The sequence below is a fragment of the Frankliniella occidentalis genome, unplaced genomic scaffold (assembly GCF_000697945.3).
Source record: "Frankliniella occidentalis isolate FOCC.00 unplaced genomic scaffold, Focc_3.1 Scaffold10, whole genome shotgun sequence".
NCBI classification, from domain to species: domain Eukaryota; kingdom Metazoa; phylum Arthropoda; class Insecta; order Thysanoptera; family Thripidae; genus Frankliniella; species Frankliniella occidentalis.
In genome coordinates, this window is record NW_026267140.1 from 804,865 (window position 1) to 815,716 (window position 10,852).

The following is a 10,852-nucleotide window of genomic DNA, read 5'->3' on the forward strand; positions in this document are numbered from 1 at the left end:
TTGCTTGGCCTCAGCGAATTAAAAAGCAACACACATGATTGTCCCTCCTGTGTCCTTTTGCCGGTCCGTTGCCCAGCTGTTTGTCACTGTCGAAATAATCCAATCCCTTTTCATATAATGGCTTTGAAATTTAAACCCGTTTGCCTCCGGTCGGGCGCGCATGCGAGCTGGAGCAAACTAATCCATCGCCGGACTGCAGGAGTGGGATGAGAAGGAAAGTAGAGGGGGGGGGGGTGACGCAGTCGGCGAGATCTCACACATCTGATCGTCACGGCAGCGAGCAGCCTCTTTACAACAACGAGGATTTGGAATCTTCTGACCAGAGATATAAAATAAAAGGCACGCTCGATCGCGGAATCGGGGCGGATTAATGATCTAGATTTCGGACTCGTTCCCACCGTGCGGCTATGCGTCATGCCCCTTCCACCCGCCTTCGCCCCGGCCTCACGGGCCCGTGCGAGTGCACCGCTCGGACTGCTCTTGTCCCATCGACCATCGTGTGCCATCGGCATCGTCATTGTCTTTGCGACAAAAACGCGATCGGAAGTGCCGACCCGGGGCCGTGCAGGGCCGCGCGGGGGGCGGGGGGAAGGGGAAAGCGGCCCTCCATCTGCATAAACCAGCCGTATGTATGTCTGCTTTTTTTCGCATCCGTAGTCGCCCTGCTGACGGGACGGGAGACATGAGACTTACGCGGCATGGGACACAATAATTTGAGTTTAAAAACTAAGTCTACTTTCACAAAACTTCCGATCAAAGTTTGTTTCCTTCATCCCCGGACGCTTCAAACGCGCACGGTTCCTAGACGCGACCACAGACGGGTGGTCGGAAAGGGAACGAACCCTGGTGTTATGTATGCATAAGCACGGCAAATAGATATTTCAATGCGGCACGGAAGAGCGGGGTTATGGAAGAGAAGGGATAAAAAGAAATAACATCGATATACTGTAAGAAAAAAACGAAAAGAGGGAGCGCGTGGAGTCGCAGCCCGGCCCGCCCTCCCCGCCTCGCTCATCACGGCATTATTCCGCGTGACCGCAATGAATTGGCGCCTTTCATGCGCGCATTTGTTATTTTTTTGCATCGCCGCGGCCGAGCACGAGCAGCGCGCATGCATGCATACTGCATGGAGTGTGTGTGTTCTGTGTGTCACGCCCATTATGGATTTTGCAGAGAGGCCCACGGGGGGAGGGGGTGGGGGGAGTTAAGGCAAGGGCGCAGCGGCAGGGCGAACAATGAAACAATCGATCGCGCCGCCCCGGGCCGCGAGTCGGAGAAGTTTCCAAATAACACTGCACTTGCAGTCGTCCCGCTCGCGAGCCGTGTCCTAATCGCATGCGGTGTCCCTGTCCCGTCCCCCTTTTCTGTGTCTGCGGCGCTGCCCCCCCCGCTGCTCGAGTTTCATTGCCGGAACACGTCTCCCTACTCTCTGACCTACATGATTTGTTTGCCTCTGCCTCTCCGCACAGACCTCAACTACTGCGGGCGACACGAGCCGTGCCTGAACGGCGGGACGTGCGAGAACCCCGCCCCGGACCAGTACCTGTGCACCTGCGGCGAGGGCTTCTCCGGCCCCAACTGCGAGATCGTGGACAACCCCTGCGCCACGCAGCCCTGCGCGCACGGCGGCACCTGCACGGCGCACCCCTACAGCGAGGCGCAGCTGGGGGCGCAGCTGCATGACAGCCCCGGCGGCTACTTCACCTGCAGCTGCGCGCCCGGCTGGGCTGGCGACACCTGCGGCATCAGTGAGTATACATGTATATATATAGTCGTTGTCCAATCCGGCCGCGGCGGGAGTGCGGAGTGGACTCGCGGAGTGGTTATGGAGATTCCCTCGCTGTGCAACTCTTGAGTGGCGTCCGTCGCCGTCGTGCTGGCCTGCCGGGCTTAGGCCAGCCGGACTACATATCTGGGCGCTCCGCGCGGAGCTATTTGGCGTTGAACCTGGGCCTGGCCGCTCATCGCCCCGTCCAAGCGCGAGCAGAGCGCGGCACGCAGGCCGGCCGGTGGGAGTGGCCGCCCCATCGCGCCCGCCGGCCCGCACCTTCCCCTTCCCATTTGGCACAGCCGAGTGCTCGCGGCTCGCATTCCAATCAGCACTACTCACCGAGTGACCCGCCCCATGGCACGTCCTATGGTACGTCCTATGGCCCACCCTATGGCCTGTGGCCCGTCCTGTGGCCCGTCCCATGTTCCGCCCTGTATGGTGGTTATGCCGACCAGCCCTTCCCCCCAATGATCCCCACACGGGATCCTTTTAGCAGGGACGTGACGCGAAATCAAAGACTTTCGCTTATTGCCGTTCACATGCGTTAAAGAAATGAAGCTGATTGAAATTCGTTCGTGGAATTTGAAGATTGGCGAATTTGTCTAGGAAGGACTCGATGGGTGACTTGGACGCGCGAGTAGAGGGCGGTTTATTCAGAGAGAACTTTACTTATTTCAGGAGTTCGGCGGTACACCACGGCTATAGCCAGCGCACTATTTAGGCCAGGTAACGTTCGTGTGCCGAGTGCGTAGTCAGCTGGTTAATTTGTGCGTGAATGTGGTTGTTGTAGTTCGTTGTTGTAGTGTTGTACCTTGCACGCCGTGTGACCTGGCGTATGCCTTCTGTTTTTATTTTCTTTATGACTGCACTTGTAGTTTTGTGTGACTTTTGCATCCCACCCGCACTGTCCTGTGACTTTCGCACGCCTCATACCATTTTATTAGGGAAGTGTGTGAGGCCCAGTAAGAGCGGGGAGTGGAAAGAGGGGGGGGGGCGGTATCACGTCGATCCATTTAATTTCTCTGGAGGGCAGCCTGCTGCTGCCGCTGGTTTCTCTGTCTATAAAAGAAGATGGTGAGAAAAAAGAAGAAGGAGAAGACGAAGAAAAGCCGTCCAGCCCACACATAAACATGTATGCTGCTGCAGCACCAGCACAGATTGAACCAGCAGCGTACGCAGAGCATTAGGAAGGAGCCCATTAGCCTCTCTGGTCGGCTCTCACAAGGGCGACCCCGAGCTTGATCTCTTTATCCGCCCTAAACATTTCCACCAGTTCGCAGAGAAGTTCAACCAACGCCGCCGTGAATCGAGCAAAACGAGCAAAACGTAAAAAAATGAGTAAAGAGGTGGTCGGCCAGGATCGATTATTATCATACAATTTTCGCCCCGCTCCCCTTTTCAAATTGAGAGAGCTTCGCGTGCGGGTAAGGTCTCGCGCGGTAATAACGAAATGCAGCCCAAGCGCCCGCCCCTTTTCCCTCTCCCCGGTTCCCCTCTACAGCTGCCTTGTTGCCGAAAATTAATCGCGCGGTTCTCGCGTGGATCCCCGTGTATCGGACGTATCGATGTAGAGTTTTGTTCACAGTGTGGGAGCTCGGGCCGGGCCGGCGGGGCGGAGCGGGGCGGGGTGGGCAGACTAATAGCAGGCCTCTGGTTCCGATCGAATTAATTGTGCTGGCGATGTGATCCCCGTCAGGATCGGCCCGCCCCACCAGGCCCCGCACGCCACGCCACGCCGCGCCCCGCCACGCCCCGCGTGCTCACGGCTCGACTTGACTGAGCCGCCCTTCGATTCTCATTATCACTGCTGCAGCGCCCCCCGCTTTGCTCCTTCACTGTTGTTGCAAGTCGCGCAGAGCTAGAGCAGGGGGGAAAAGGGGGGGGGGGCAAGGAAGATTAGCACTATCCGATCGCCCCGCCCTCCGGCCCGCCTCCCGCTGCTTCACCTCGACGGGGATTCGGGTCACTCCAGCGGGTACGATGTGTCCCGATCACTCATCCCGATCAGGTGTGGCGACATCGTGTCATATAGTAGGGTGGCTCGTCGTGTAGCTCTCCCTCTGGCGGCTGAGGGCGGCGCTGGGGCCGGTCAAACACTCACGTGGCTCTCAGCCCCGGCTGGGGCGGGCTCCCGTGCTGCCCTCTATCTCTGGAATTAACGAGTTGAGGAACCTTGCTCTCGGTCCGCCTTTAATCTCCCCGAGATCCACCCCACCTCATTAATTGCGTTTTGTACTCCCACGGCGGCGTGCGCGTCGTGACGTCGCTCTCGCCCTCTCGCTCGCACCCACGGTGCCGCGGGGCCCAGGACGGCGATGGCCGGCGCGCGCCCCTCGAGGCGCGGCCGATGCAGGTGATCCGCGCGCCGGGCCGGGCCCCGGGCCCCGCTTGGGGAGGGGGTGGGTGAAAGTCGGGGGGTCCTTCCTCGCTCCAGGCGGGCTCGGCCCGAGCCACAACCTCCCCCGCGGACCACTACACCGTCGCCAAGCCCAAGCGCGCCGGCGGGCTGGTCGAGCAGCCACCGGACAAGACCAGGGAGGCTGGCTGGCCTGTGCGGCGGCGCATCGGGTCAGCCGTAATGAACACTATAATTCTCTCCTTCCCGGCCGGGCCGGCCAGCGAGCTGAACGGAACAGAACGGGTGTTGTGTAGTCCGGCCGGCAGCACCGGCAGGCAGGAGCGCCGGGCGGCTAAGAGCAGCCGGGCGAGATCCGGCAGGTATACTTACTAGGGCTGCCCTCTTCTCTAACGCCAAGCGCCGCGCCAGCCCGTCACAGAGTGGAATTTCCTGCAACGCCCCTCCCTCCCTGCCATGAGCCGGCTGAACGGTTCACTGCCATGGGGTGCACCCCGACCAGCAGCGGGTTGACCAAACTGTGGCGTTCGTTGTTGCAGACGTGGATGAGTGCGCCTCGTCGCCGTGCCTCAACGGCGGCACTTGCGTGGACCTGGTGGCGGGCTTCCGCTGTGACTGCCCGCCCGCCTGGGAGGGCGACACCTGCCAGGACGGTAAGTACGCTAGGGGATGGTGGGCGGGACGAACAGGCAGAGACACTCGCGGGTGCCTTTTTGAGCTCTAGATACTGCATGATGTGAGTTTGTTGTTTGTTTTGTTGTTGTTTTTTGCGTTCGTGTGCTGAGTGTGTGTCGTTTGCCTGCATGCCCGTAGACGCGGACGAGTGCCTGCTCAGCCCCTGCGTCAACGGCGTGGCCTGCACCAACCTGGTCGGGTCGTATCAGTGCCAGTGCCAGCCCGGCTGGGAGGGCGCCAACTGCGACCAGAACATCGACGACTGCGTGGGGCAGTGCCAGCACGGCGCCACCTGCATCGACCTCGTCAACGACTACCACTGCGCCTGCCAGGCCGGCTACACTGGCCGCGACTGCGCCACCGACGTCAACGACTGCGAGTCGTCGCCGTGCCTGCGCGGCGGCGACTGCGTGGACCTGGTGAACGGCTTCCGCTGCATCTGCCCCGTGGGGCTGGCGGGCACGCTGTGCGAGCTGGAGCACGACCACTGCGCGCCCAACCCCTGCCGCAACGGCGCCTCGTGCTCGTCCACGCACAGCGGCTACCACTGCCACTGCCCCGAGCACTGGCAGGGCAAGAACTGCGACCTTCCCCTCGCCCGCCACGGTATGGCCCAAACCTCTCTCTGCTTGGGAACGGAATGAAAAGTGCTTGTCTTTTTGCCCTGCGGTTCCGCTCACGATGTAAGAAAACGGGCCGGTGCTGGTCGACTGCATGGGCCGGCTTGATATCGCTCGTAAATCGCGTGTAAACCCTCCGTGAGTCCTCGTCGCCGTCGTCCGTCGCTGTTGTTGCCGCGAATAAAAACGGCCATTAAGAATTGGTTCATTAAGCATTTTAAGTCGGGCTGGGCCCGGCCCGGCTGCTGCTTGCAAGGTAGATTGGGCCGGATGCAACTTAGTTAGAGGCGCGCGGGGTGAGGCCTTAACGGCGCATAAAAGTGCGGGGTGGGGGGCGGGGACGAGCCGCTGATGCACTGCACCAAGGGAACCAAGGGCCAGGCCCGACCGAGCAGGTTCGGCGGAGACAAACTGCCAGGCGTCAACGCAGCCGGACCGTGGCCCTCTGGCTGGAGCTCGGCCGAGCTCGGCCACCGTATCTACAGGGAGGGCTCCGCGGAGATGAGTGGCTTTGCCCAGCGCCCGGCGCGGCTCAATCAAACAACTGCTCCGCGCTTGACTCGCTGCTGCTGCCGCTGCTGCACCCGGCCCCAGATCCATTCATAAGCCCAGCAAAAGGACGGATTTGAAACATTTTTTGACGCGCGCACGAGTTTCGTTTTCTATTGGGGTGCGGGCGGGGGCTGATTAAGCTTGGGGTCATCATCATCAGGCAGCGCGTGGGAGTCGAATCGGGGGCCGAGCTGAAGCCGAACGCACCAACATTTTTAACTTATTGCCACCCCTTCGTGCTGGGGGCCGGGGCCAGGGCCGGGCCGGGCCGGCGGGCACAGCTGGGGGCGCGGCGGGGCGCGGCGGGGCTCCGCCTGCATGCGGTGCGAGGCGCCCCCCGCGGACCAGCAAATGAGACCATCGGGAGGCCCAGCTTGCCGGCCCCCAAACCCGATGCAGCGGCGAGCGGCTCACACCCAACGTCTCGAGAAACGCGTTCGTATCGCAGTCCTTGTTGGGGCCCCAAGCGCTGCAGAGCTTCTGCGTCGGGCCAAGTGCATAGAGAGGGAGAGGTGGGGAGCGTGTGGGGCGAGGCGTGTTTCAGGGGCCGTTAAGAAAGCCTCCTACTTTACGAGAGCAGCTGGAGAGAGGTGGGGGGACGGGGATGCAGCAGTCACTCACGGAGTAAATAATGTGCTTCGCGATCGCCTGCTTTTCTTTTGTTTGCTTTCTGTTGTGTTTTCGCCCAGTTTTATGAAGGCTCTGCACGCTCCTCGGTAAATCATCGGACGTTTGAGGACTGCATTAATTTCATCAGTTTGTGCGCCACCTTACCTTGGTGCCAGCTTGCCGCATGAGCATGTGTAGTTTCCTCATGAGTCTTCTTCTCCCTCCTTTTCCTGGCGGGCCACGGCCACATAGCGCTTGCTGCACTTCCCTCCGTCCGTGGATACGCCCTGGTGGCTGTGGCAGGTGTCTGGCCGGGGAGTATCGCCAGGTCTGTCCTGTGGGATGCGTGGCGCTAACGTCGCGGCGTCTCTTCTGCTTGCAGCCGCTGCCGTTTCGGACAGCTGCGGCGGGGGCGGCGCTGTGTGCGGGGAGCGCGGCCGCTGCATCTCCACGCCCGCCGGCGGCTACAAGTGCGCCTGCGAGCCCGGCTACACTGGCCGCCACTGCCACGAGAGTGAGTAGCCACCGCAAGCCTCGTATACGTGGTAGTATTGTGTCGAGTCGTCAGATTTTCAACCAACTCCTCTGATTCTCGCCACCAGACATCAACGACTGCAAGCTGAACCCCTGCATGAACGGCGGGACCTGCGTAGACCGAGTCAACTCGTTCCAGTGCATCTGCAAGGAGGGCTGGGACGGCGACACCTGCGCCATCAGTAAGTTGTTTGAGCTGGGCGCGGCGGGCGCGGGCCCCTGCGGCCCGCTGGGGTAGGCCGTCCTGCTCCACGGGCGTGCCGGGCGCGGCTGCCTACCCGCCCCATGGCAGGCGCTAGCTGCCGGGGCGCAGTGCCGCGCGGCCTTGACTGATAATTGCTTCCTCTCCCCTGCAGATCGCAACGACTGCGAGCCCAACCCCTGCCGCAACAACGGCACGTGCTCGGACCGTGTGGCGGACTTTTACTGCTCGTGCCGCGACGGGTGGAAGGGCAAGACGTGCTCGCTGCGGGACTCGCACTGCGACCGGGGCACCTGCCGCAACGGCGGCGCTTGCCGGGACCTGGGCCACACGTACGTGTGCAAGTGCCCGTCCGGCTGGGAGGGCACTGTCTGCCACCTCCCGAAGAACCGCGCGTGCGAGTCCAAGCCCTGCCTGAACGGCGGCACCTGCCTCAACTCGGCCGAGGGCGAGGGCTTCACCTGCGTGTGCCGCGAGGGCTTCGAGGGCGAGCGCTGCCAGCGGGACGTGGACGACTGCAATCCGCCGCCCTGCCTCAACGGCGGGCGCTGCGTGGACGGCGTCAACTGGTTCCGCTGCGAGTGCGCGCGCGGCTTCACCGGCCCGGACTGCCGCATCAACATCAACGAGTGCGCGTCCAACCCCTGCGCTCACGGCGCCACCTGCGAGGACGGCTACGGCCAGTTCCGCTGCATCTGCCCTCCCGGGCGGAAGGGGCTCCGCTGCGAGTTAGGTGAGTGCGCGGCGTACGACCTGCACCCCGCCCGCCGCCACCTCCCAAGTCTAAATGTTCTGTTGCATTGCCTGTTGCAGTGGAGGAGCTGGCCTTCGGGAGCGGCGTTTGCCTCTGGAAGGGCCAGTACCTGGCGCACAACTCGTCGTGGCCCGACGGCTGCAACGTGTGCGAGTGCAACGAGTCCCAGGTGCGCTGCACTCGCATCTGGTGCGGCCTGGACAACTGCCTGGCGCCGCCGCCGCACCTGCAGGCGCAGGTGCCGCCCACCGTACCCTGCGCGCTGGACGAGGTGTGCGTGCCCGCGCCCCGCGAGGTGTGCTTAGGCCCGGGGCCCGGGCAGGCCGCGGGCTCGTGCGCGCCGTGGGGGGACTGCCGCGCCATCGAAGCGGGCAAGCGGGTGGGGCCGCCGCGCCTGCCCGCGCCGCCCGACTGCTGGCCCAACCAGGCCGTGCTGGGCGCGGGGTGCTCGCGACTCACCCTGCTGCTGGACCACGGCCGCCTGGCGGCCGGCCCCGCCGTGAGCGTGGAGGGCCTGTGCCGCCAGCTGCGGAGGCTGCTCGCGCACACGTACGCGGCAGAGGGTGGCGCGCACCGCCAAGACGCGCTCGTACTGCTCTGCGAGCTGCGCACCGGCTCCAACGACACTGTCGAGGTCACCGTGGTGAGTGGCTGCTCTCGTTCATCGCGCTCCGCGCTCCCGCTCCCGCTCTGTGGCGCCCATCCTTACTGGTTTATTGTTGTTGCAGTCCCTGCAGGACCCGCCACACAGTGATGAATATCGTGCCATCTCTGAGGGCATCCGGGTCCTTGGCGAGCTTATAGGCCGGAAGCACTCGAACCTATCCGCACTGGTGGCTGTGCTCGAGGTCAAGGTTGAGACCGCGCTAGTCGCAGAAGAGAAATCAAGTAAGTCGAATGCTCCCGACGGTGCGCGCGGAATATGCCTCATTATCTTTGAAGTCTGATCGGCTAATGTATAAATTTAATTTTAGGTGCAGTTTACAAGATTCTTCTTTTCTCCATTATTGCCATCATTCTTTTTACCCTGTTCGGATGGGGAACGCTACAATATTATCGGCAGAAGCAATTAAATGCTTCATCCCTTGGTTCCCTTGGAGCATTAGGGAGCCTTGGAGGGGGTGACCCTTGTCACTCTCGTAACCACCATGAAGATGAAAAATCGAACAATTTACAAAATGAAGAGAACTTGAGACGCTATGCAAATCCTCTTAAAGAAGAGGCACTAGCAATTGGTGGTAGCCTTGCAAATTTACGAATGTCTTGTCAAGGCAATTTAAAAATGACTGCAGCCAGTGTCAGTGATCTTCAGAATTCGAGGATAAGTGTAGTGCGGCCATTGTCAGCTTCAATAAGTAGCTTATGTGGAGCTGACAGTGCTGAAATGTTAGAAATTCTAACTGAGAAAGATCATAAAAGACATCTGCAGCCTTGTAGCAGTGGAAGTGCTTCTCCACCAAACAAGTTGCAAGTATGTCATCTATCGTATAAGTCGCAATCACCAGATTTGCGCAATAACTCAAATGCTGCAGCTTTAATGCAGAAAGACTTCAATAAGCAGGCAATGAGCCTGAATACAACAAATACATCAAATCAAACATCGTCCCCTGCACCCCAAAGAACGTTCGATCCCTCAGTGTTGACGGTAGTGGTGTAGATACTATACAATGCCCTTGTGGCACCGGATTCTGTGCTATTGTGTGTTAAGTAAATTATTATTGCCATACTGTTTGCAACTTTATTGCAAGTGCCAATGACATTGCCCTTGATATATGGAATATTTTGTGTCTTTTCTCTTGGCATTCAAAAGTGGCCAGCCAAAGTGAAAATCTTGCAAAAAAATCAAAAATCAAAAAAATAATCAGATTGTTTATTGTGATAGTTGCGGTAGTTGGTCATCTTGGACTCAGGTTACCTGAGTAGTTCTTTGATCTCGTGCGACACAGACTGGCCCACAGTAACAGGGCTTTAGAAGCCTTGTTGGCATTAATGTGATTCTCTGTACCAATAACAAGTGTGTGATATTATCTTATATAATTAAATTGCAATATATATTTTAAATGTATAAATAGAGTTTTATTGATCATAAAATTTGTCGATCAGGTGTACAGCAAGACCTTTGTATTTATTTTGTTTCAGTGTACCTATACTAATTGCCGAAGTTAGGGTTTGTGTCTCTGTTTTCATAGCTGAAAATGATCTATCAATCAAGTTAAAGTTCAAATATTTGTTTAGTTAATGTACTGTTTATATTCTATTTTACATTTTCCTGCTAACTATATTCAGATTGTGGCCCTGCTCAGGTAGCATACCAGAGGGTGCTCTGCACCTTTGCGTGCTAGCTGCATTTGTGTTTTAAAAATGCACCTTGATTTGTGAGGTAGATGCGCTAGTTGGTTTGCTGCCTGGGTGTATTGTCACTTGAGATAATGTTTAAATGTTAATTGAAACTCCACTTCCTTTTTAATTTTTTAACTTCTAAAAAAATCCGAATTTGCACCCCAGTGTATCAATGTGTTATTGGATATATCAGTGCTATCGTAACTCCCTGGTAGAGTATACAGGGAAAGAGAGTGGAAGCCCTCTTACCACTCAAACACTTGCCCTCTTTCATGCAACATAAAAAATTGTCTTGTTCTCTTAATAATTGGAAACGGACTTTATACTTGACTTGTTTTTCTTCCTCAAAACTGAAAGTTAGAAAGGGGAGGGGCGGCAGGGGGTGGGCTAGCCACCCTTTGTCGTGGTGGTGTTGTGTCTCCTAGCGATCCTTCCCCGG

General features: G+C 58.6%; 1 protein-coding gene across 1 annotated transcript in view; it reads left to right on the plus strand.

Moving 5' to 3' along the window:
• Window positions 1-10,187, plus strand: part of LOC113203989 (protein jagged-2) — a 104,777-nt gene extending 94,590 nt beyond the window's left edge. Inside the window, exons 6-15 of the mRNA XM_052277385.1 lie at window positions 1,470-1,748; window positions 2,450-2,497; window positions 4,667-4,780; window positions 4,941-5,408; window positions 6,966-7,097; window positions 7,186-7,299; window positions 7,474-8,052; window positions 8,133-8,716; window positions 8,802-8,961; window positions 9,048-10,187. Of these exons, the coding sequence (XP_052133345.1) occupies window positions 1,470-1,748; window positions 2,450-2,497; window positions 4,667-4,780; window positions 4,941-5,408; window positions 6,966-7,097; window positions 7,186-7,299; window positions 7,474-8,052; window positions 8,133-8,716; window positions 8,802-8,961; window positions 9,048-9,730 (3,161 nt within the window). The 3' untranslated portion in view covers window positions 9,731-10,187. The remainder of the gene's footprint in view (window positions 1-1,469; window positions 1,749-2,449; window positions 2,498-4,666; window positions 4,781-4,940; window positions 5,409-6,965; window positions 7,098-7,185; window positions 7,300-7,473; window positions 8,053-8,132; window positions 8,717-8,801; window positions 8,962-9,047) is intronic.
• The last annotated feature ends 665 nt before the right edge of the window (window positions 10,188-10,852 follow it).